The sequence below is a fragment of the Vicia villosa genome, linkage group LG7 (genome assembly GCF_029867415.1).
Source record: "Vicia villosa cultivar HV-30 ecotype Madison, WI linkage group LG7, Vvil1.0, whole genome shotgun sequence".
NCBI classification, from domain to species: Eukaryota; Viridiplantae; Streptophyta; class Magnoliopsida; order Fabales; family Fabaceae; genus Vicia; species Vicia villosa.
This window is the reverse complement of record NC_081186.1, coordinates 54,703,831-54,728,569: the sequence shown is the minus strand read 5'-3', so window position 1 is coordinate 54,728,569 and position 24,739 is coordinate 54,703,831. Positions and strand designations below refer to the sequence as shown.

Sequence of the window (24,739 nt, the reverse complement as noted above, 5' to 3'; positions counted from 1 at the left end):
CTCTTTGATTGAAGGATGTTTTCGAGGACGAAAACTCTTTTAGTGGGGGAGAGTTGTAACATCCCAAAATTTATTATTTAATTAATTTAATTAAGTTTTAAATTAATTAATTTGAAATTGTATTTTATTGGAATTATGTGGGGAAGAAATAATAAAATGTAGTGTTGGGCCATTGGTGGAGTTAGTAATGTGGGGGTGTTAGTGTGAAGAAGCCCATTACTAAATTATGTTATGTTTTGATAAAACAAGAAAATAAGAGAAAATTGAGAAAGGGAGGAGAAAGACCTAAGAGGGAGAGAAGAAGAACTCATATACAAAAGCCATTTTCGTATTCATGGTGCAGCCTTCACAAAATGGGTCATAACTCTCGGCTCGTAACTCCAAATCAGGTAATTCTCGAAGATTCAGATTCTACACGAAATTTCCTTCGATTTGATATATTAATTCGTGTCAGGGAGGTTCTCGATGAGGGATATAAGCGAGTTTGAAGATGGGAGATTCTTGCTGAATTTGAGGGAAAAGGGCTTACGGGTTTGATGAAGAAGAAGGGGAAAAGTCCAGATTCTTCGCTAAGGTAAGGGGGGACTCTTCCGATTAACATCTATTATCGGGTTATGGATAATAGGACTGGTATAGATATATTATTTCATGTCAATTGAGTCGTATGATAGAGTTGGGATTTTGGGGATGTTTGTTGATAATTATCCGTTTTGATGAATTCCATGAATTGATGTTGTATGATGGTTGATGATGCATAATATATGTTATATGTGTGTATGATATATGTTGTGTGGCTGTTTCGTGGTGTTTGATCAATTTGAATCGATTTGGTCGACGTTGAAGAATTTGGGATTCAGGTTCGTATGATGTCAATTGCGATTGAGATCTCTGATTTTTGCCAGTTCGCGCCGCGGAGGTAGGTTGGCGCCGCGAAGGCGTAGTTCTTTTCTCGTTTCGCGCCGCGAACCTTTGTTTGCGCCGCGAAAGCGTGTTTTCTATTCGTTGCGCGCTGCGGACTGAGTGTGGCGCCGCGTACTGTAGCGATGATTGTTTTCTTTGAAAAATGTAAAGATGCGTATCTTTTGAACCGTTGGTCTGTTTTGAGTGCCGTTTCGAGCAGGATGAAGCTTATGAAATATTCTTTGTGTTATAATAATAAAATGAGAAGTAGCTCGAGATTATTTTTAAGTCATAATTTTTCCTGTTTTGATGAATGTTGTGTTGTGGACATATATGATGAGATGTAACAATACAAGCTATGTCTAAACATGATTCCTGTGGTAATTGTTTGTTGGTATGATGAATCTTATGAGATAGTTTTGTGATGATGTGAGTGTGATGTGAATATCTTGTTTGTTGGATGGATGACGTATTGTTGACATATATGATGAAATGTGTCAATATAAGATGTTGTTTTGAAAAACATTATGATGTGATGATTTGTTGAGAATTATATGATGATGATTGCTTTGTTTTAGAATGATGTGGATACATGTATGTTCTTCCTTATTGATGATGATGATGATGATTGATTGTATTTGAATAATGCTAATGTATATAAACATACTTTGATGATGATGATGATGTTGATGATGATGATGATGAAATGAGTATTTGATGATGTTACTCATAGACTTGACGATGGTATAAGTATGTTCATATATGTTTGCATTCATTCATGTTCATTGATGATGCTGTATCCATAAGGGTGTGTTGGATCAGTGAAGGGCATGATTCCCATTGTGTGGAATCTGTGCTGGCAGGGCCGTATCTTAATGATGTTGGATCGGTCATGGGTTATTCCCATTTGATGATGTTGGTACCACATGCATAGTGTCAGTTGCATTCATATGCATGACTTTTATAACATGATTGGATGTATTCCAGTGTTATAAATATTTGACGATGTGTTGGTTGATTATTTTGTGATGGTGAAACTTGTCTGAATGTCTGTTTATGAAACAATTGGGTGAATGATGTAACTATGCTGTGTTATTATTTATGACTCAATAACATTTGTTAATTTGAATGAGACTCACCCTTACTGTTGACATTTTCAGATTGGCGAGTAGCGACTTTGGCTTTGGTGAGGATAGCTCATAGGCCAGTTTGTTTAAGTATAGCGTCGGTGTCATGCTCTGATATTGTAACACTGGGGGAACGCTAGTTTAGAGTTTATGATGATACTCTATTTTGTTGTTATCGGATTAATTTTGTGAGATATTGCATAGATGATGTTATGCTTATCTGTTGATTAATGTTCCGTTGTGTAGAAACATGATTTTGTTAAATTGATGATTCTGTCCCTAAGTGAAGCATGACAATCGATTTATGATAATTGATTTAAATTGAATTGTGGCACCCTTGTTTTCATGTTTTACTCTGAATTAATTTATTAATTTCCGCGGGGTTTAGAAGGGTGTTACAATGGGAATACTGTAAAGATATCTGTGGAGCGGTCAATTCCCACACTACCACCAAGGTTTGGTAGTTTCTATTTTTGCTTTGATGGCTGCAAGAAGGGTTTCCTCCATGGTTACAGACCATTTATTGGTGTAGATGGCTGCCCATTGAAGACCCAGTATGGTGGCCAGTTGCTTATTGTTGTGGCTAGAGATCCAAATGATCAATACTTTCCTCTAGCATTTGGTGTTGTGGAGATAGAGACAAAGGAATGCTGGAGATGGTTCTTGCAACTCCTGATGGAAGACATTGGACAACATAGAAGATACGTTTTCATATCTGACCAACAAAAGGTATGATTTTTCTTGTGACATGTATATTTGATTTTTCTTGTCATGTTTTTGTAGACTTATTCTGGTTGCTCATTTTCATATGGACTTGTGGTTGTATTTGAAGAGATGTTTGAGTTAATAAAGCATAAAGTATGTCTAAGGCATTTGTATGCCAACTTCAAAAAGAAATTTGGTGGAGGCAGTGCAATTAGGGATCTGATGATGGGAGCAGCAAAAGCAACCTATCTACAAGCTTGGGAGAAGAAGATGTCTGAGTTAAGGAAACTTGATCCAAAGGCTTGGAAATGGCTAGTAGGTGTTCCGACCAAACTATGGTGTAAGCATGCTTTTAGCTATTATCCAAAATGTGATGTCCTGATGAATAATCTTAGTGAGTCTTTTAATAGTACCATATTAAAGGCTAGGGATAAACCAATTATCACTATGTGTGAATGGATTAGGAATTATCTTATGAATAGGGTTGCAGTTAGTTTGACTAAGTTAGATAAGTGGAAACATAAGATTATGCCTATGCCTAGGAAAAGAATGGACAAAGAAATTGTAATGAGTGGTAATTGGATTCCTACTTGGTGTCAAAACTTGATATGGCAGGTTAACCACACATTTGATGGGCACCAATTCATTGTAAATTAGGTAAAAAAACACGCACATGTTGTTTTTGGGAACTTGTGGGCATTCCATGTAGGCATGCCATAGCTGCCATGAGTTATCAAAACTTGGATCCAGAATCATATGTGGATGATCTCTATAGTAGGGAAACATACACTAAATGTTACTCATATAGTGTGAGTCCCCCTAATGGCATGGATATGTGGCCTACTATTGATAGTGAGGAGATGCTTCCACCTTCATACAAGAAAGGTCCAGGTGGACCCAGAAAACTTAGGATTAGAGAGCATGATGAAAATGGATCTAGAATGAGAAGGGCAGGTGTTAACTATAAGTCCACCATATGTGACAGCATTGGACATAACTCCAGGAAATGTAAAGCTGGAGAACAAAATCCCGCAGCTTTAAAGAGAAAGGTGTGTGCTTAAACTGTATGTGATTTACATGTACATTGTTTCATACATTCTACATGTAGTAATGTTTGCTGATTTTGTTGTGTCACAGAGAAAGGCACCAAGGAAAGCTGCTTCAACAAGCAATGTGGGTGACACTGATACAGCAGAGGATTACTTTGAGGGGGAAATTGATGCAATAGTTGAAGCAATGGTGGCATCAGTAGAAGCTGACTTAGCAACTCAAGCATCATAGATAGTGAATCGAAGTCCTACCATCAAGTTTCCATCCAAGAACAAGAAAAAGAAAAAGAAAGTTTGCTCTAAGAAGAAATGAAGTTGATCCATGTTGTGTCGTGTTTTGTAATTCTGAATGTTGTGTTCTGAATGGTTGTGTAATGGCATTTTGGGTAATGGTTGTGTAATTCTGAATCCTGAATTTAGTACAATGGTTTTTTGGGTTTAGTACAATGGTTTTTTGGGTTTAGTACAATGGTTATAATCCTGAATGTTATGTAATTCTGAATGTTACAATTTCAAGTGCAGTTTCAAGGGCAATTTGTTACAATTTTTGGGTTACAATTCTGAATGTTATGTAATTCTAAAGTTGTGCAATTTGTGCCATTTCAGTTTACAATTTCAAGTGCAATTTGTTACAATTTTTGGGTTACAATTCTGAATGTTATGTAATTCTAAAGTTGTGCAATTTGTGCCATTTCTGTTTACAATTTCAAGTGCAATTAGAGTGCCATTTCAGTTTACAATTTCAGTGCAATTAGAGTGACATTTCAATAAGAGTACAACTCAATTCATTTCAATAAGAGTACAACTCAATTCATTTCAATAATACCACAACTGATACAACTCAATTCAAGTCAATAAGAGTACATAGTGTTCCTACAACAACATCTACTTACTACTAAACAAAATAACAAAAAACAACCAAGATACAATAAGAGTGCAGGTGAGGGCATTAATAATCTTCTGATCTTTTGCAGCCTTCATTTTCAGTTTCTCAATCTTCATCTTGTTCATTGACATCCCAACCTCCCGTACAAAATTCTTCCCAAATTCTGCACCCAAATTCCTCATAACATCTAACATTTGTTCACTTTCAGCTAAACATCCACCTTCAAGTATTCCACTATCAATTTCATCGTTCCATTGAAACCCATTACAATCATCATTCTTCTGAAAAAAATTGAAACACCATTAGGATTAAGAAAAAAGAAATGAAGAAGTAGGGTTATAACCTAAAATCGAACATACCCCCCAATTTTTTACACTTCTAATATTTTCTTCCTGGGTTTGATTTCGATTTCGACACAAACATTCGCATAGGTTGGTGGTGCCCGCAGATTGGAGCTTTCCTCCCACTACTATTAATCTCAGAACTTGCGCTTCGAGCCATTGTTTGAACCTCGTCTGCAGGTTGATGTTGTAGATGAACATTGCGCTGCGTACAAACCCTAGAAACAAAGGAGACAACTTGAAATCAACAAAAACAATTTCATTTCATTAAATAACTAATTAATGTATCTGATTCATATATTATGCAAATATATTAATTATTTAATGTATTTAAAAATCAATTTTTTTTTTATTTTTTATAAATAAGACCTGAGGTAAAATATAAAAAAGGGTTAAACGTCATTTTGCCCCCTGCCATTTGGGGAGAATCTCAAAAAGGACCCTGTAAAAAAAAACACAGATTCCATCCTTGCCAAATCCAGATTCTCTCATTTTAAACCCTTGGTGGATGAGATCCCAAAATTAGCTAACATGGATGTGACACGTTGACAATTCTTTTAATTTGGGGTATACGTGTCATTTTTTATTATTTTTTTATTTCAAAAATAATTTAACTTATTTTTATTTAAAAACTTTTTAAATTAAAATCAAATAAAATTGTTTTTGTTGATTCCAAGTTGTCTCCTTTGTTTCTAGGGTTTGTACACAGCGCAGTGTTCATCTACAACATCAACCTGCAGACGAGGTTCAAACAATGGCTCGAAGCGCAAGTTCTGAGATTAATAGTACTGGGAGGAAAGCTCCAATCTGCGGGCACCACCAACCTATGCGAATGTTTGTATCGAAATCGAAATCAAATCCAGGAAGAAAATATTGGAAGTGTAAAAAATTGGGGGGTATGTTCGATTTTAGGTTATAACCCTACTTCTTCATTTCTTTTTTCTTAATCCTAATGGTGTTTCAATTTTTTTCAGAAGAATGATGATTGTAATGGGTTTCAATGGAACGATGAAATTGATAGTGGAATACTTGAAGGTGGATGTTTAGCTGAAAGTGAACAAATGTTAAATGTTATGAGGAATTTGGGTGCAGAATTTGGGAAGAATTTTGTACGGGAGGTTGGGATGTCAATGAACAAGATGAAGATTGAGAAACTGAAAATGAAGGCTGCAAAAGATCAGAAGATTATTAATGCCCTCACCTGCACTCTTATTGTATCTTGGTTGTTTTTTGTTATTTTGTTTAGTAGTAAGTAGATGTTGTTGTAGGAACACTATGTACCCTTATTGACTTGAATTGAGTTGTATCAGTTGTGGTATTATTGAAATGAATTGAGTTGTACTCTTATTGAAATGAATTGAGTTGTACTCTTATTGAAATGTCACTCTAATTGCACTGAAATTGTAAACTGAAATGGCACTCTAATTGCACTTGAAATTGTAAACTGAAATGGCACAAATTGCACAACTTTAGAATTACATAACATTCAGAATTGTAACCCAAAAATTGTAACAAATTGCACTTGAAATTGTAAACTGAAATGGCACAAATTGCACAACTTTAGAATTACATAACATTCAGAATTGTAACCCAAAAATTGCAACAAATTGCCCTTGAAACTGCACTTGAAATTGTAACATTCAGAATTACATAACATTCAGGATTATAACCATTGTACTAAACCCAAAAAACCATTGTACTAAACCCAAAAAACCATTGTACTAAATTCAGGATTCAGAATTACACAACCATTACCCAAAATGCCATTACACAACCATTCAGAACACAACATTCAGAATTACAAAACACGACACAACATGGATCAACTTCATTTCTTCTTAGAGCAAACTTTCTTTTTCTTTTTCTTGTTCTTGGATGGAAACTTGATGGTAGGACTTCGATTCACTATCTATGATGCTTGAGTTGCTAAGTCAGCTTCTACTAATGCCACCATTGCTTCAACGGTTGCATCAATTTCCCCCTCAAAGTAATCCTCTGTTGTATCAGTGTCACCCACATTGCTTGTTGAAGCAGCTTTCCTTGGTGCCTTTCTCTGTGACACAACAAAATCAGCAAACATTACTACATGTAGAATGTATGAAACAATGTACATGTAAATCACATACAGTTTAAGCACACACCTTTCTCTTTAAAGTTGCAGGATTTTGTTCTCCAGCTTTACATTTCCTGGAGTTATGTCCAATGTTGTCACATCTGGTGCACCTATAGTTAACAGCTGCCCTTCTCATTCTAGATCCATTTTCATCATGCTCTCTAATCCTAAGTTTTCTGGGTCTACCTGGACCTTTCTTGTATGAAGGTGGAAGCATCTCCTCATTATCAATAGTAGGCCACATATCCATGCCATTAGTGGGACTCACACTATATGAGTAACATTTAGTGTATGTTTCCCTACTATAGCAATCATCCACATATAATTCTGGATCCAAGTTTTGATAACTCATGGCAGCTATGGCATGCCTACATGGAATGCCCACAAGTTCCCAAAAACAACATGTGCATGTTTTTTTACCTAAATCTACAATGAATTGGTGCCCATCAAATGTGTGGTTAACCTGCCATATCAAGTTTTGACACCAAGTAGGAATCCAATTACCACTCATTACAATTTCTTTGTCCATTATTTTCCTAGGCATAGGCATAATCTTATGTTTCCACTTATCTAACTTAGTCAAACTAACTGCAACCCTATTCATAAGATAATTCCTAATCCATTCACACATAGTGATAATTGGTTTATCCCTAGCCTTTAATATGGTACTATTAAAAGACTCACTAAGATTATTCATCAGGACATCACATTTTGGATAATAGCTAAAAGCATGCTTACACCATAGTTTGGTTGGAACACCTACTAGCCATTCCCAAGCCTTTGGATCTAGTTGCCTTAACTCAGACATCTTCTTCTCCCAAGCTTATAGATTGGTTGCTTTTGCTGCTCCCATCATCAGATCCCTAATTGCACTGCCTCCACCAAATTTCTTTTTGAAGTTGGCATACGAATGCCTTAGACATACTTTATGCTCTATTAACTCAAACATCTCTTCAAATACAGCCACAAATCCCTATGACAATGAGCAACCAGAATAAGTCTACAAAAACATGACAAGAAAAATCAAATATATATGTCACAAGAAAAATCATACCTTTTGTTGGTCAGATATGAAAACGTATCTTCTATGTTGTCCAATGTCTTCCATCAGGAGTTGCAAGAACCATCTCCAGCATTCCTTTGTCTTTGTCTCCACAACACCAAATGCTAGAGGAAAGTATTGATCATTTGGATCTCTAGCCACAGCAATAAGCAAATGGCCATCATACTGGGTCTTTAATGGGCAGCCATCTACACCAATAAATGGTTTGCAACCATGGAGGAAACCCTTCTTGCAGCCATCAAAGCAAAAATAGAAACTACCAAACCTTGGTGGTAGTGTGGGAATTGGCCGCTCCACAGATATCTTTACAGTATTTCCATCATTTTGCTTCTTAAGCTCTGCAGCATAATTGTATAACATGGAATACTGCTTAGAAGAATATCCTTCAATTATTTTTTCAGCCATGTGTTTAGCTCTCCATGCCCTTCCCTTAAAAATCCCAACTGAATATTTGCTCCTTAGTTCTGCCATCAGATCTAATATTTTGACCTTGCCACTTTGATGCCTCTTCTCTACCACAACTTTAGACACCCACTTAGAATTTGCTGACTTGTTATTTAAAACCCTAGCGCAAGTATGGGTCCCCACCTAAGTTTTTAATTGAAAAGCGTGTTTGTCACCAACTTTACTACAAAGGGCTGTAAATCCACATTTACCCCTACATTCTACCCTAACTCTAGTACTTTCATTTTTCACTAACCTAATCTCTCTACCATTTAAAACAGACCATTCCCTTATGGCATCTTTAAATTCAATAAGAGAGTTAAACTCCCTACCTAGTTTAAACTCATAGTCTTTGTTGAGTAAGTCTCCTTTAAACTTCTCATACTTGGGCATCTTCTCATTGTCACTAACATCTGGATCAGAACTACCAAGCTCTTCACTCTCATAATCAACATCTTGCTCTACAACCTTTGATGAACTAGGTTTGCCCCCATGCACCCTTGAAGGAACACGCAACTTTAATTTTTTGGGAGACCTTAAAGTTGATGCATCCTTGTTAGCTCTTAACTTGTACCTAAGCTTCTTACTTGCCACTTCAACCCTATTACCATCATCTGGTCTTTCAACCTCCACAACCACAAAGCCTTCATTGTCATCATTCACTCTTTCTTCCTCGCTGTCCCTAAACCTTACCCCTGGAGAGTCATCATTGTCACTCACTTCACCAACATCAACTATATTTGGATTCTCAGCCCGCTTTGTGTTGTCTCCAACAAAATGTTCTAGCCAAATATGTCCCTTAACATTGTGCAAGATAGAGTGGTTTGCAATTTCTGTAACATGAACATCATCAGTCAAGTGAAAAAAGTTTTCATCAATACCTTCTATTTTCCTCCACATTCTGATTCGACCTCCATCAAAGCCAAACTGGAAAACTAAACTCATTGCTTCGTAGTATGACCAAGTATCTGAATCTTACCCATGAACAATCGTTACATCTCCTCCTCTGTAGAATACGAAGTTATCACGCACGAACTCACCACCATGGTGAAAGATTATTTCGAACAGTGTCATTCTTGCAATTGAAAAAACAACCATTAATAATCATGAAGAATGAAATCGGGAACAATAGAAGAACTGAAATAATCGTACCTTCCAATGTTATTACTTTTCCTTTGAAGATGCGTTGAACATAGTCGATGAAAGGAAGCGATGGAGAAGGTGCAAATAAAAGTTTGCTGTTTTAGGGTTTCAGGGAGGTGAACGAAAGTTTCCTTTGAGATTTGATTTTAATTTACATTGTTTCAATAATTAAATAAGTTAAATGTTTTTTTTGAAATAAAAAAAATAATAAAAAATGACACGTATATCCCAAATAATAAGAATTGTCAACGTGTCACATCCATGTCAGCTACTTATGGGATCTCATCCACCAAGGGTTTAAAATGAGGGAATCTGGAATTGACAATAACGTAATCTGTTTTTTTTTACAGGGTCCTTTTTGAGATTCTCCCCAAATGGCAGGGGGCAAAATAGGGTTTAACCCAAAATAATATTATTAAAGAGAGGGTGTTAGGGCCCTATAACCGAAAATATGATAAAAAATAGACTTAGATGATTTAATTAAGTAGAGAGAACACATAAATATTGTGGTAAAAAGAGTAGATTTAATAGAAAGAAATCAAACAATTAGATGTAAAAAAACCCTATAAAAACTAGTATAAGAAATGTTTTTAACAAGATATCTCGATTAACAGTTTGGTTAGCAGCATGATTCTATTCTAGATACAATATTATACTAAAAACATTTCTGCTTATTTAATCTCATCCACTAAAAGAAGCTTGTAAAGTTTTTCTGTTTAAAATAAATAATTTTAAAAAATAACTACTAGGATTGACTTTTCATTTTAAAGTTAAAACTCTCAAACAAACAATATTAAGAAAAACTTTAACAATCGCATCGTGTAGATTTATAAATTATTTCTCTTTCAGATGGTCAATATTATTCGATCAATAGATATAAATAATGCTCCTACTAATCTGGCTAGGATGCATTAACAGAAAATCGAGTCAAAGCCACCATTTTCTAACCTCTGCATACCCAGAAAAAGGTATGATACTGTGAACAGATTTCATGGAGTAGATTTACTACCTTTCCACCATATCTAGTCTAACAACTTCTCTTTATAACAACCATAGGAATCATTATGGACCTCACCATGGACTGTACCTAAAACCATATTCAAATGAGTACTGGTAAACTGATCACGAACACAAGTCATAACAAAACAAAAGAATGTATATTTACAAAGTGTATTAAACGTACACACATCACAAGTAGCCATTGGCTTCTGCATTCACCATACAAAGGTACATCTATACTACAACCACGTAATTCAGAAGACACAAGAGATTTTTATACAAATCCATGGCAATCACAAACTTAATTGCCTGCACTGTGCTGCGTCGATATCAGAGGGACAATACGGGCACTTAAACACTTTTGTGCTATTCTTGGACATTTTCAAGATAGACTGCTTACAGAGGACATGGCCACAGGACATCAACATTGGAGGGTTATCCTCGGATGCTTGTTCCTTTGAGACAGGGCAAACAAAAATAGAATGAAACTGGAATTCCTCATCCATCTCAATTGGCACTGGCAATTGGTTCGCTGACTGCCATTCCTGCTTCCTTCCTGCCATGACATTCATAAATTTAAGGAGAGCTGGCAAAACCTGGACCCCTGCTGCTACGGTCACACTCAATGGACTGTTGTATGACTGTCCCAAAAGATTGCAGAACTGTCTTTTAAGTTCCTCGGCCAACTTATCCCAGTTAGATGGGGAAAGTAATGCATGGTATGGAGACTTATCAAGCTTTCCAGGCCACAGAAGACAAGTCATAAGCTTCTGGACATCAGCAATGTGACTACTAGCAAAAGGAGAAAGGTGAGTTCTTGCATAGTGAAGGGCTTCATCTCTACTTCCACCATTTTGAAGAATTTTTACAAATTGCATCGAGTGAAGTTTCAACACAATGTCAGATCCACTTTGAGCAAGTTTGTCAGAATTAGACGAAGCCCAGTTGAGTGCTGGCTCCAGGTTCTGATTCTGCATGGCTTGGAGTATTTGATACATTTCCAGGAATGGAGATTTCATAATTGCAGCAGATTCAGGTTCTCCAACTGCACTTAAAAAATGGTCCCCAACATCAAAAAGACCCTGACGATAAAAATGGTTGGCAATTATTTGATTTAAAGTGCACGTATCCATGTCGATGTTTCTGTAAGCTTTGGATATATCAGGATTGAAACATTTCTCAACCTGCTTCCCATATTTGTTGAGTGCTACATTTAGCTCCTTTTGTGTACTTTCCATTTGGCCAAGTGGAGCAATTGTAAGTATACTGGCCTTCAGCTCATTCAGTACAGTTTTATAATCAAGCACTTGATCAGTGTTACTGACCGACTGCATCGATTCTAAAGCGCCCTCAATTTCCTGTCTGATCTGATCAAGCAACTCTTGAGTCTTAGAACTGGATAACTTCTGCTTCTTAGTAACTCGGTCAAAAGCATCTTTAACAGAATTTAGCTCCATGATGAGTATTAACTGTACCTACAGTTTGAAAAGCGGTAAGTTAATATTCAATACACCTGCAAAGGTCCATGGTATTAATAAAATGAACTTTTAAGACTAACCTCTCAAACTGCTTGTAATTTAATTAGAAAAACAAATGGTAAATGAACTCACATCGTCGTTAAGTTGTTTGTTAAGAGTTTCAATAAAATGGTTATGATAGGTTTATGGAACAAATGATGCATATAGACATCTAAGAACGTGAGTTCTATACAAAAATGAATAATGCAATTGTAAATATAATCATTTTATTTGAAAATATATTTTAGTATGACCCAAATTCATGGCCATCATAACATTATAGATCAAAATAAAACCCCCTCTACTGCATTCCACAGAGTGTATGTGGTTTCATGCAGCATTGCCAGGAAAATTTGTAGAAACCTGAAAGTTTATTAGAAATAATAGGGAAAGGCCGCATGGTTATAACTCTTCCGAATTTCAAGAGTCAGCAGCTTCCTTTCCCAAAGGCTCCAACTCACTCAAAAATAACTAGCAAGTTTCCCTCTTAGTTAGATACATCGCAGACCATATAACTGACTCAACCTAATTAATTCCAATTAACTAAATAATTGAGTAACAGCTACTTAAGTGGACTCAATTAGAAATGAAATCGGATGATCATTTTCCCAGCCAACATTCCTATCCTCTATTGATTTGGGCTTGGTTTATCCCTTCCTCCTCAAAAACAAGTCTATTTTTTTGTTATAGATCAAAACAACTAACTACATAACTGAGTAACAGCTACTTGGGTGGACTCTATTAGCATTAAAACAGATGATTATTTTCCCAGCAAACAACCCTATCCTCTATATCGATTTGGGCTTGGCTTATCCTTCCCTTCACAAAAACAAGTCTCTATTTTTGTGCTACATTATCCCAATTTACTCCAATGATTTGGGCTTGGTTTAACATGTCAGAGAATCATCTACAGTTCCTCCTGTTTCAAGCTGCTAAGTTGCATCACTCCACATTTTATAAAGCCCCATTTCTTCTTTACAATACTTTGGGCTTGATCTGAAAGACCCAATAGGTCAAAAATAGTTACTTGAGTAGCAAAAACCATGCAGGCACAGTTTGCTCGCAGTTCCTACCCTGTCTACGGAAGAGCCTGAGTCTAGTAATTTGAGTAGCGGCAATGAGCCGTTTGAGCAGCAAAGTCCCACCATTCCAAGCACATGTGCTTGCTAAAACCCACCTTCCTTGCTCATCACTTGACATTCATCCTATGCGAATTGCTTGTTACATCACTAGACATTTGTCTTAAGCCACCAACATTTTATGACTGCTTTCAGCCCGTGTTAAACGAAGTTCTTCCTTCACCCCTTCTATGGTCAGGTTTGGATCCTTCCCTTTTCTTACTTCTCCACCTTGTTCCTCCTTAATAACCATAGTCCCATCTCTCCTCCTGATCCTACTTCTTTTCCTACCAGTTTTGTTGGTTTCAAATTAGTTTTACTTCCTAATCTTGAGGCAGATTGGAATGTCTGGGAAAGGCCTTTTCCTATTTCCTGATCTACTTACATAGCCATCGCAATCCATGATAGCTTGAACTTCTGCTTCATAATTACTTCAATTAATGGAATCATTTTCGAAAACATATGCCACACGGCTCCATGATCAGAGTACTAATACCAGTTAATACAACCCTGAAAGTTTATAAGCAATAATAGAGAAAATCCTGTTGATTACTTACAGCTCTACATAACATCAAGGGTTGAAGTCTGCAACCTCCCTACCCTAATGCTTTAATTCACTCCACATCCCTTTTAGTTAGATATGTCAGAGTCTAATTCCCTAACTAACTCAACCTAATTACTTCCAACCGACTAAACAACTGAATAACCAAAATCGGACCTTAAGTCATTAACCAAGCAAAAACATAGAAATGAACTAAACGAACAACAATACCATACCAGTAATTAACTTTATTTGCTAGAACGCTCTTCGACAACGGTGGATGGTGATATAGTCTAAATCACGATCATAAGGGGGGACAAAGCAACCATATCACATTGCTAAGAAGCAGATTCAAATAACAAAAAGTTATGTCTTTATGAATACAAAGATTCATTTGAATCATCTCTAGTCAAATTACCATAACTATCATAAACACTTCCATTTGAAAACAACTAAATTCAGCAAACAACAAATACCAATAGTTCAATTCGAATTCCAAGTTCCAGCTCAATTATCAAACAGTACAAGTGCATCTTGATAAAAACACTAAAAGAGTTGAAAAATAAACATGAAATCCAACAAACAAGAGTAGATTTATACTACCAGATACAATAATTTGAAGAAAAAAGAATTTCGAAAATCATCATCATATCAAAGAACGCGAAGAAACAGATTAACTTGAATTGAAGAAAACCCTAAACCAATATTTGATTACATATCATTAGAGAAAGAATGCAAGATAAAGAAAATAATGAAATTGAATGAAATTGGTGGGAAAAAGAGAAAGATGAAGATGAAGAGTGGCTTACTGAAAATGGAGGGAACAGATCTGTGGTGGGAGATTAGGGCAAGATCCTAGAGAGAGAGAGAGAGAGAGAGAGAGAGAGAGAGAGAGAGAGAGAGAGAGTTATGAAGGAAGAAACGATTACGTGTCTCTCATCCGTTGTTTAATCTTTATCTTTGCTCCATCGGCCCACTTAACCTAGACCCGTTTTGTTTTCTGGTTTGACCCGTAAACCACAATTTCTATTTATTTTGTAAAGATATTTGGAGAAGTTTTGTTTCTTTTACTCACTTTGTGTTATTGTGTTTGTAGGATTGTAATTAGGGTTAGGTGGATTGTGGGATAATATTTGATTATGTGATTCAAAGGAGTTATGTGTGTTGGAATAAGATTGGTTTGTATCATATTTTTAAAGTTTTGATGATGATAAAATATTTAAATATTAATTAGTTATGTTAACGTAGGTTCAAGTGTGCAGGATTATAGATTGAAAATTTGTGATACAAGTTAAGGTCTGACATTGAAGTTGAACATTTAAAGAGAAGCTTGAAGATTTGAATTTGAAAGATCAAAATCTATGCATTAGACTCTGATGACTCAAGCACTGAAGGAAATCAACTTCTGAAGACTCAAACTCTAAAGATTCTGACTCTGAAAGGTCACTATCAGAATCAGAGGTCATTTTATCTTCTTCTGATCGTGTGCAGAACCAATCAAAAATATGCACAAACAACGGGGATGGAATGGATAATTCATTTTGAAGCTAAGAATTTTCAAAAGTGTTTTTTCATGCATTAACTATTTGAAGAAACATCCCAACGTCTCTGATCAAAGTTTCTCCAAGACTCACTTGTGCAAGAAGTCTTCTTCAACGACTCTTTTATATTTCTTTATATAAGGAGGTGAAGACTTGAAGAAATTAAGCGAACCATTGACAAACAAAGAGATGTTACTCTATCAAATCGAAAGCATAAGTTTAACTTAAATTTTTTTAATACTTGTACATTCTAGAAATTCTCAAGTCTTAAGAGTATTTTGTGTTCTATCTTGTTTACACCTTTTATTGTTTATCAAGTGTAACTCTTAAACAATATTTCATCTCTAAGTTAGATTGTAAAAAGTCTCTTGCTTGTGTCACTACTTTAAAAAACACATTTCACCCCGAACACAAAATGAAATTAACATCGGCTACAGAATCGAGGTAACGAAGGGCGTCATAAAAAGTTGTCACTTTATCCCTCGGTGTTTTAAAAATCGATGGATAAAGTTATTTGCACATGAGTTTGAACTTCAGCTTCTGGACTTTTATTATTTTCAAAACTAGTGCATCATACCTCTCGGTTTATCAAAAAAATTGAGGGGTAATATAGATTTTTTTTTATAAAAAAAAAACCTTTACATTGTTTATACAAAATATTAATAAATTAATTTGTTTACAAACTACATTGTTTACTTAGAACATTACATTGTTTACATATAATATTAAAGTAAAAATTAATTTTCCAGTGAAGATAAAATGTTGAATCTTTGAATCATTGAATTTTGGGAAAGATCAAATGTTGGGTGCCAAAATATTTTAAATTGCTTTTGTTTGCATTTATTTCTGATATAAACCAAAAAAAAAAGTTAAGTATATAAATGATTTTCTGCTCAAATAAATATATTTGTTTAAGGACATTGAATATCCTCAATAAACACGCTTAACTATTCCCTCAGTTATGGAAAAAATCGATGTAAAAAGAATTTACCTTTCGGTTTAAGTTGATAATCGAGGTGAATACGTTTTTTCTTTTTTAAAAAAAAATATTACATTGTTTACACAGAATATTAAAATACAACATGTCATGTTATTCTTGGAGAACAACAAATCTTTGTTGTAATCTAGATTTTGTTGCATACCTTGTATGCATCTAACTTCTAATAAGTTATTCAAAGGTTGATATTCCTTCTTTGTTTGACTTGAAGCAATAATGATTTTCTACACTTGCAATCCATCAAAGAGAATTTTTACAACCTTCTTTAAGTACCAAGATTTTATTATCTTGAGCAAATATTTCCATGGCAAATGCTCACAAAAAAGAAAACAAGATATATAGTAGTGGATGTAGATAGTTTGTTGTGGAGTGATGTCTTGACAATATCTTGAGCGTTGTCCTTTTATGAATCTAGGGTATAGATTTGTTGTTGTAGTTGTGTTACATAACCCCTCGGTTTTGTTAAAATAAGGAATTGAAAGTAAAATAAAATAAGTAAACCCCTCGGTTTTAGAAAAAACTGAGGTAATAAGTTTCAGGCAAAAAATGGTAAATGATAAAGAATTGAAAGTAATATGTCATGTTTTCATTTTAATTTTTTATCAATCATCATTTTTGTGTGCAATTTAAAGTATGTTTAGAAACAAATTTTTCAATATTGTCAACCGAGAAAAGTAATGTTGTTTTCTTTGATTGACAACATAGCAAGGTTATTCCAAAAATATAACAACAACATCAATATCATTATGTGAGATAGATTGTAATGGTGTTGAGATAGATTAACATCAACAAAAACATCAACACCATTATGTGAGATATATTACATTGAAGATTACAACAGTGACTCGGCCAACATTACCATGTGTTGTACGATGAAATTAAATCCAGTGCAGATCAGCTACAAAGTTTTACTAAAACAATTAAAACTTTGGAGTTGTTCTGCATTTAATCTATTTTCATCATACAACACATGGTAATTTGTTGGTCGACTATGCTCTGGGAGAGTTCAATTATCTTGGATAACGTCAACGAAGTTATGTTTTACTGTTGATGTTGGCTAGGCTTTTTTGGGGGCCTTATTTTGTTTGAATATGGATTAGAACTACTAGTCTCATCTGTCTCAGTTTAAGACACTTTTAATGTCTGTACTTTTATTAGGCTGATGTAATATTATTTTTATTATGTTTGACACTATTTGTAAGATTTATAAGATGTTTTCTTTTCGTGTACTGTATACATTACACTACTATGATATACTGTGAAAAATCACGATTCTTAAATGTTTCAAGCAAATGAATACACCATTAGAAGCGGAAACCACGAACTCAATTCTATTAAAAGTTTTTAAAATATATCAGCAATTCTTTCGTAGGTACAACTACACATTACTATTTTTGAACACGTTCTGTAGATGTACCTACGGAAGAATTGCTGAACTGCAATTCATTGTATTTTCCCACCGTTTACTATGGTTTTTTACACTTCCGTAGATGTATCTACGGAAAAAACCAATTTTTTTCAAAAAAAAAAGGTGCTTCCGGATGTACATCTACGGACACGGGGAGCATAAATGGAAATTCGCTAGGTGGCTGAGAGAATCATGGGGTGAATTGAGAAATTCTCTAAAAAAAGACAATATCTCATTCTACCCCATAATACTCTTTGGCACATGGCGCAATTCCATTTATGTTGTTTCCGGAGATACCTATCAGGAAACACTCTTTTTTTGCCCAAATTTGAATTTTTTCGGAGCTACATCTACGAAAGTAGTTTAAACTATTAAACCTTGGGAAAAACTTCAAAATAATTCAGTTAAAGGAAAGTTCCGTAGATGCCCCTACGAAACAAATCAACGTTAAATAAAAAAAGGTGCTTCTGGAGATACATCTCCGGAAGCAGGAGGTATGTTTAGAAACGCACATGGTGCTGGTGCGTGAAAACCCCCAAGAAGTGGGATGAGAGATTGTCTAAAAAAAATCCTAAAGTTTTCAAAATAAAAAGACTTAATACATATTTTATTCCCCTATTTTCTCTGATTCACAAAATTGGTCCCCCTATTTTAAATTTAAACAGTTTTGGTCCCCTAATTTTAGATTTAAACAGTTTTGGTCCCCTTTCAAACTTTTACACTTAAAATTAACGATATTTTCACTTCTTAAATGATAAATTACCTGCAAAATATGACAAATCATCGTATAGAAACCTAATATTAAACTTTGTAGATAAAAATATGAGTAAAACACAAAAAATCTCATCGATTTTTTTTGAAAAACCTGAGAGGTGGACTAACACTGTTTGAATCTAAAATAAAGGGATAAAAACTGCTTGAATTTAAAATAGGAGGCTAATTTTGTGAATTAGACAAAATAAAGGACGAAAACGGTAATTTAGCCGAATAAAAATGTGGCAAAAACTCAACTTTAAAAAAGAAAATAAAAAAATCTTGAAAGATAAAAATATGTTTCAATTAAAAATAAAAAATGAAGTTTTTTTTTTTTTTTTGTGGTTGGGATCGTGAGAACTTTTGAACACGCTATTATGCCCCGAAACAAAAACCAGCTCAAAACTCTCTCTTCTTCGTCTCCACAGTCAGGATTCGTCAAACCCTCCATCCGTCAAACATGGATTACCACAACAAGCTCATTCTCGCTCCCATGGTTCGCGTGGTGAGTTCTCTATTTCCCTTCTCTCATCTCTTCAACCACACTATTCAAATAACCCACTAATATTTTAAGCTTTTTTGTTGTTGCTAGGGCACTCTCCCACTTAGATTACTAGCCGCTGAGTATGGTGCAGATATCACTTATGGTGAGGAAATCATCGACCATAAAATCGTCAAATGCGACCGCAGAATCAATGGTACAAAATCACTTTTTTTCCTTTCATCAATTCTTGTTTGTTTCAGCTAGGATTGTTCTAGTTATAGAGTTATTAAGAGGGAATAATTCCGGGCTTTTGGTTTTGAAAGCATGTTCTGTTTTTAGTTTTAACTACATAGATTATGTGGTAAGGAGAGTCGATCAGATGGAGAGGAGTCAGACAAGTAGAGGTAAAGAAAAGTTATTGAGAAAGATGTGGAGATTAACAATTTGGATACAACATTACGGCGGAAGTAGATCCATGTAGCTGACCCTACTTAGTGGGATAAGGCTTGGTTGTTGTTGTTGTAGTTTTAAATGTCACATTGTTTTATGTTTTCAAAGTTTTGAACAAGAAACATTGGGAACAACTTTTTATTATTTCTTGCACAAAACATTGGGAACAACTTTTTAACACCACATTATCTTACTGGTCAGAACTCATTGGATCCATTGATTTTGTGGAGAAAGGGACGGAAAGTGTTGTGTTTAGAACCTGTGATCAAGAAAAAGATAAAGTTGTGTTTCAAATAGGCACATCTGATGCTGTAAGGGCCCTAACTGCTGCTCAGTTGGTGTAAGTTAATTGTATATTTAGTTTTTTTCTTTGATATTGTTTTTGCATTTATACTTTAACTGGAATAATGACTTACTATTGGTAGAGTGCAACTTTTTACATGTTTAGTTGCCTTGTGGCATTAATCATGCCCTATAGAAGCGGACCGACCTGTGATAAAGGTTGGTTGTTATTGTTGCTGTTGGCTCGTCATAGTTGTTTATTGATCTTACCGTATTAGGAATGTAAGACCGTTCACACCTTACATTAAGGGGGTTCTCTATACTCTTTGCAACAAGATGCCCCGTTCCTATCATGTTTTCAGACACGCTCCAAGGATCCTATACATGGTTGATTCAATAGACTTTTCTAACACCAAACTAGCTAATAGCAATTTAGTACAAATGTGTTGGCTGTTTTCTGAGTTCCTTAGTAATGAAGTGCTAATTGTTTTCTTTATGTTAATTTTTTTGTATGTTAATTTATGTTTATTGACATTGCAGATGTAACGATGTTGCTGCAATAGATATTAACATGGGATGCCCCAAGCCGTTTTCTTTGAGTGGTGGGATGGGTGCTGCTCTGTTGTCCAAACCAGAGCTTATTAGTGATGTAAGTCTAATAATTTATCGTTGTTTTGATTGTGTTAGGATACCGGATTTGGGCTTAAGCCCAGCATCTGGGCCGAGCATGAAGTTAGTGGGGAATGATGATGTGGATAGTTTGTTAAGAGAGAAATTTTGAGAGAGGAGAGGGGAGAGAGATGGAAGTAATAACTTCATTTTCATACTATTTTGTTCTCGGGTTCCTATCATTGTAATTTTGCAACATGTTTGAATCCTTCCTCTTTAAAAATCCAGATCTTAACAACATTACGGAGGAATTTGAGCCTACCAGTAACATGTAAGATTCGACTTCTGAAATCACCGCATGATACAGTGGAGCTAGCCAGGCGAATTGAGAAAACCGGTGTTCACGCTATTGCAGTCCATGGAAGGTAATCTCCAAATACTATTTCTTTTTTCCTGTACCTTTCCAAGTTAGGGGGAGCAACCAGCAAACATATGGTTATTTTAACTTTGTAAGAGCTCATTTTCAAATCACTTAACAAACCAATGGACAAACATCATCATGCTAGTCGATTTACCTGAATCAATGTTTTAAAAGGTCACGCAAATTTTACAGAACATGACATCAACCGAGTTAACTGAGCTCAAATCCATTAAAGTAGGGTAATACATTTCCGGATACATGAACTGGTTTCAAGCCGATAAGATAATTCATACGTCTGTGATATGCCAAACAAACTATATAGGCAAATTTTTGTTAGAATATCTGTATAATCTTAGGGAAGAAGACGATGCATAATATAGTAGGATATATGTACTTTTTTTTAATGATTTATGTTAATTTTGGGATAATTCTGCTACCTCATTTTTTAGGATATTGTCTTGGCTTGTGTTATCAATAACAAATTGTGGAAAATGCGTAAAGTAAAAATTCCACTATGTCATACAGGGGTTAGGGTTGTGGGCGAAAGCAGAAGTCGTGCAGTGGTTAAAATAAATCTATTCCATTTATACAAATTAAAGCTGTACGCATGAAAATAAGTTGCTTAAGAGTAAATGGTGTATAAAAACTAAAAAGACCTAGAGATTTAACATATGTCTCACATTTTATTCTAATCTATTTACAGATACGTCTTAGATAGGCCCAGAGATCCGGCAAAGTGGAGTGGAATTGCCGATGTTGTGTCAGCATTATCTATTCCAGTTATAGCAAACGGGGATGTCTTTGAGTATGACGATTTTCAACGCATTAAATCTGCTACAGGTATCTGAAAAATCTTTTCAAGGTTTTCACAGATTTTCTATTATTTGTTAGAATTGTAGAGGCTGTTCGGTGAAACAAACTTTTATGAGTAGTTTATTTTTATCATAAATTCCTTGTTAATTAATAAGTTCTTCACAAGTTGCGATAAAAGATCTGAGTAGAAGTGACTAATATCTATGTCCTTGAAAGTGAGGAGATGGACCAAAGCTAGCAAATTCATTTGTTCCAAGACATCCATGTATTGCATATTCTTTGCCCTTTTAGGCCATGATAGATTCCCATCAATTCTGCAGGAATGTTTGGACACGTCCCTATAGACTTAGCCTTCCCAACAGATGTCTTGGATCAAGCCTCCTGATCGTATTATTGGTAATCTTTGCATTCCCATCTGACAACACTTGCATTCAATTGTAGATGTAGAGGAGGGATTCCATAATATGGAGATGTAGACATTCTTCTATTTGTAAAATATCTATTGCATGTAGGAAACATAAACACCAAAATAGCCTCAAGTCAGTTATTACTTATTAGGATATTTAGAAATTCCAAGTTTACACAAGTAACAGTAAAGAAACCGAACTAAACTGATCTTTTGCGTGTGTATTTTGGGGGCTGCAGTGGCAGTGGTGAGAAGGTTGTCAACATTATGTATGTACTACCACATGGTTTACCAAGGCTTATCAGCCTGCTTACCACAAGTTACTCTTGGGCCGACAAAGGTAGCTTACAAGGCTCACAAATTAGATTAAAGGAATGTAAGGCAAGTACACATTTGAATGTCTCATAAAGCCTTAAGTGAAGAAAGTTATAAGTTTTTATTGCATTTGATGAGAACTGCAATGAAGGCAGCTTGGGAAGCAAACCCCAGAGCTGTTTATACCGTACGAGAATTGAGCTTCTGAAAATTATTTGATAATCTGAAAGTTCAAGCTTCAATCTTGATATATGGGCTAAGCCGAAGAAATGCTAGTCAGGAATTAAGGAAATACAATAATATGCTAATAGCTATAGATATTATTTTCCTAATAATTAAAGATACAGTTCTGCCCTTTAGAGATATTTACAAATTTACAGCGATACATGTGCTAATTTTTCATCACGAAAAAGACCGGCAACTCAATTTTCCTAATTATTTTTAATTGACATGGTTTGACATAAGGTGCCTCGTCTGTGATGGCGGCAAGAGGGGCACTTTGGAATCCTTCAATATTTTCATCCGAAGGACAAGTTTCTTATGAGGTTACGGAAAAACAATATATTCGGAAGGTAACAATTTTTCTTTGTTCAATATTAACTACAACCAAATCACACACATTATCTTTTATCATGTACCTTGAGATGAATGATAATCTTATGAATAGCCGGTTTTTAAACACAGACAGACCGACTTGTTATTCTGAGTTCTGTGATTTTATTTCCAATTTAGATGAATGAATTTAGTCTCATACTGGTTGTGGATTTCAGTGCATCTTGTGGGATAATGATATTAGAAGCACCAAACATACATTAAGAGATATGAAGTCACATCATACCTCCCTCGAAGTCCCTGAATGGAGGGCTGTGATCAAGTCCGAGTCCACAGCTGATATAGCGTAAGTCGATTTCTTTAAATTTATTGTCTACCTTTGTGCTAGCAATGTATTTGGGTCTAACAATGTTCATATTAGATAGTAACAAAATACAATATATGCAGTGACGGTATCATATGTTTTCTTTATCTTAGTCGTGTCGATGAAACTTATAACCACTTTCACATTACATTAGATTTTGTTACATGTACTATGTGCCTGTTGATGTTTCAGGGAACTCTATGGTGAGCTAGAATACTACCAATTAATTAAATCAGATTCCCACAAAGGGTATAGATAATGTTTTGTAGCATAAGAATTCATGAGGAGGATATGTTTTTGCACTTCTCAAGTCAAGAAACTCACACACTACCCAATTTTTCAAGACACTGGAATTTGAGTTCAGCCTACATATTTATGATGGAGGGAGCTAGCTAGACCAGCCAACATCTGATAGAGAATTTGTTCATGAAACTGTAATTTTATTTTAATTTTAGAGAATTGCAATATTTCTTTTGTAGAAAATTGTTACATGATCAAGAATGTGTTTGAATGATTCAGCATTCAACCTCATTTTCTAGTGTGAAAAACTATTTTTTTTTTTAAGTTGGTATAAGTTGTTTCACGTTTATTGTTTTCCATTCTTTGTGGATGTTGAACAACTTATTATTTGCTTAGTTGTGTTATTTGAATTAAAATTGTGGAGACTTTTTATTTGGTATAAAACTTGTGGGTTGCCAGTACAAAATGATTAATATTACAAAACCATCAATTGAATGAATGCATTTATAAGAAACTAATTAATATTTGGTTTTTTCTTTACCCACCTCCCTACGGGGTCACCCCAGCGAAATCTCCCAATTGCCTCTGCTTCGGAGATGCATCTCCGAAGTTATTTTTTTTATAGATTTTTTTTGACTTCGGAAATGCATCTCCGAAAACATCAAAAAAGTGGTGTTTTCGGAGATGCATATCCAAAGTAATAAAAATTCAAAACCGTGAATATTTCGGAAGTTCATTTCCGAAAACATATCTGCATATACAATTTTCCCTCCTTCACTATTTCATCATTTTTTCTCCAAAACTTCTCCAAACCCTCTCCAAAACTTAATCAATCTCCATCCATTTTTCGTCCTGAAATCAAGTTTCAAACTGTTGATTACGTTAAAGGGAGCATAGAAAGCTACAATTTGAGGTAAACATCTCTCATTTCATCCCCTATTTCACTACATTGATTCAACAAAATTCAGCTGAAACCTGCGATGGTTCGGAAGTTCATTTCCGAAATATGTTACCTAACAAATTTCGGAAATGAACTTTCGAAATGAGCCCTTGCAGTTAAAAAAAAACAGTTTTGGCCAATTTTGCTAATTTTTGCATATGTTAGGTATGGTGCATCCGGACAATATTGTGCAAGACGATGACGTAGTAGTTCCGGTT

General features: G+C 35.1%; 3 protein-coding genes across 6 annotated transcripts; 1 reads left to right on the top strand and 2 right to left on the bottom strand.

Moving 5' to 3' along the window:
• Positions 1–6,624: 6,624 nt before the first annotated feature.
• On the bottom strand, positions 6,625–10,739 carry LOC131620587 (uncharacterized). Of its 2 annotated transcripts, XM_058891715.1 has the most exons (3): positions 9,781–10,739; positions 7,150–9,703; positions 6,625–7,061 (listed from the first exon to the last, which is right to left on the bottom strand). In XM_058891715.1, the coding sequence occupies exons 2-3, from the start codon at positions 7,927–7,929 to the stop codon at positions 6,918–6,920; spliced, it is 924 nt and encodes a 307-aa protein (XP_058747698.1). In that variant the 5' UTR covers positions 7,930–9,703; positions 9,781–10,739; the 3' UTR covers positions 6,625–6,917. The 2 variants fall into 2 exon arrangements, with proteins under 2 accessions (XP_058747698.1, XP_058747699.1); XM_058891716.1 differs by lacking the exon at positions 9,781–10,739 and having other exon boundaries at positions 7,150–9,730.
• Positions 10,740–10,892: 153 nt separating this feature from the next.
• LOC131620586 (protein RMD5 homolog) lies at positions 10,893–14,882 on the bottom strand. 2 transcript variants are annotated; one of them, XM_058891714.1, is made up of 3 exons: positions 14,756–14,770; positions 14,183–14,284; positions 10,893–12,245 (listed from the first exon to the last, which is right to left on the bottom strand). In XM_058891714.1, exon 3 carries the CDS (start codon positions 12,225–12,227, stop codon positions 11,064–11,066), a length of 1,164 nt encoding a protein of 387 aa, XP_058747697.1. In that variant the 5' UTR covers positions 12,228–12,245; positions 14,183–14,284; positions 14,756–14,770; the 3' UTR covers positions 10,893–11,063. The 2 variants fall into 2 exon arrangements, with proteins under 2 accessions (XP_058747697.1, XP_058747696.1); XM_058891713.1 differs by lacking the exon at positions 14,183–14,284 and having other exon boundaries at positions 14,756–14,882.
• A 4,113-nt stretch (positions 14,883–18,995) lies between these two features.
• LOC131620584 (uncharacterized) lies at positions 18,996–23,872 on the top strand. Of its 2 annotated transcripts, XM_058891711.1 has the most exons (9): positions 18,996–19,150; positions 19,238–19,343; positions 19,781–19,919; positions 20,402–20,510; positions 20,759–20,895; positions 21,595–21,731; positions 22,891–22,997; positions 23,196–23,323; positions 23,534–23,872. In XM_058891711.1, the coding sequence occupies exons 1-9, from the start codon at positions 19,106–19,108 to the stop codon at positions 23,598–23,600; spliced, it is 975 nt and encodes a 324-aa protein (XP_058747694.1). In that variant the 5' UTR covers positions 18,996–19,105; the 3' UTR covers positions 23,601–23,872. The 2 variants fall into 2 exon arrangements, with proteins under 2 accessions (XP_058747694.1, XP_058747695.1); XM_058891712.1 differs by lacking the exons at positions 23,196–23,323; positions 23,534–23,872 and adding an exon at positions 22,350–22,491.
• Positions 23,873–24,739: the final 867 nt, after the last annotated feature.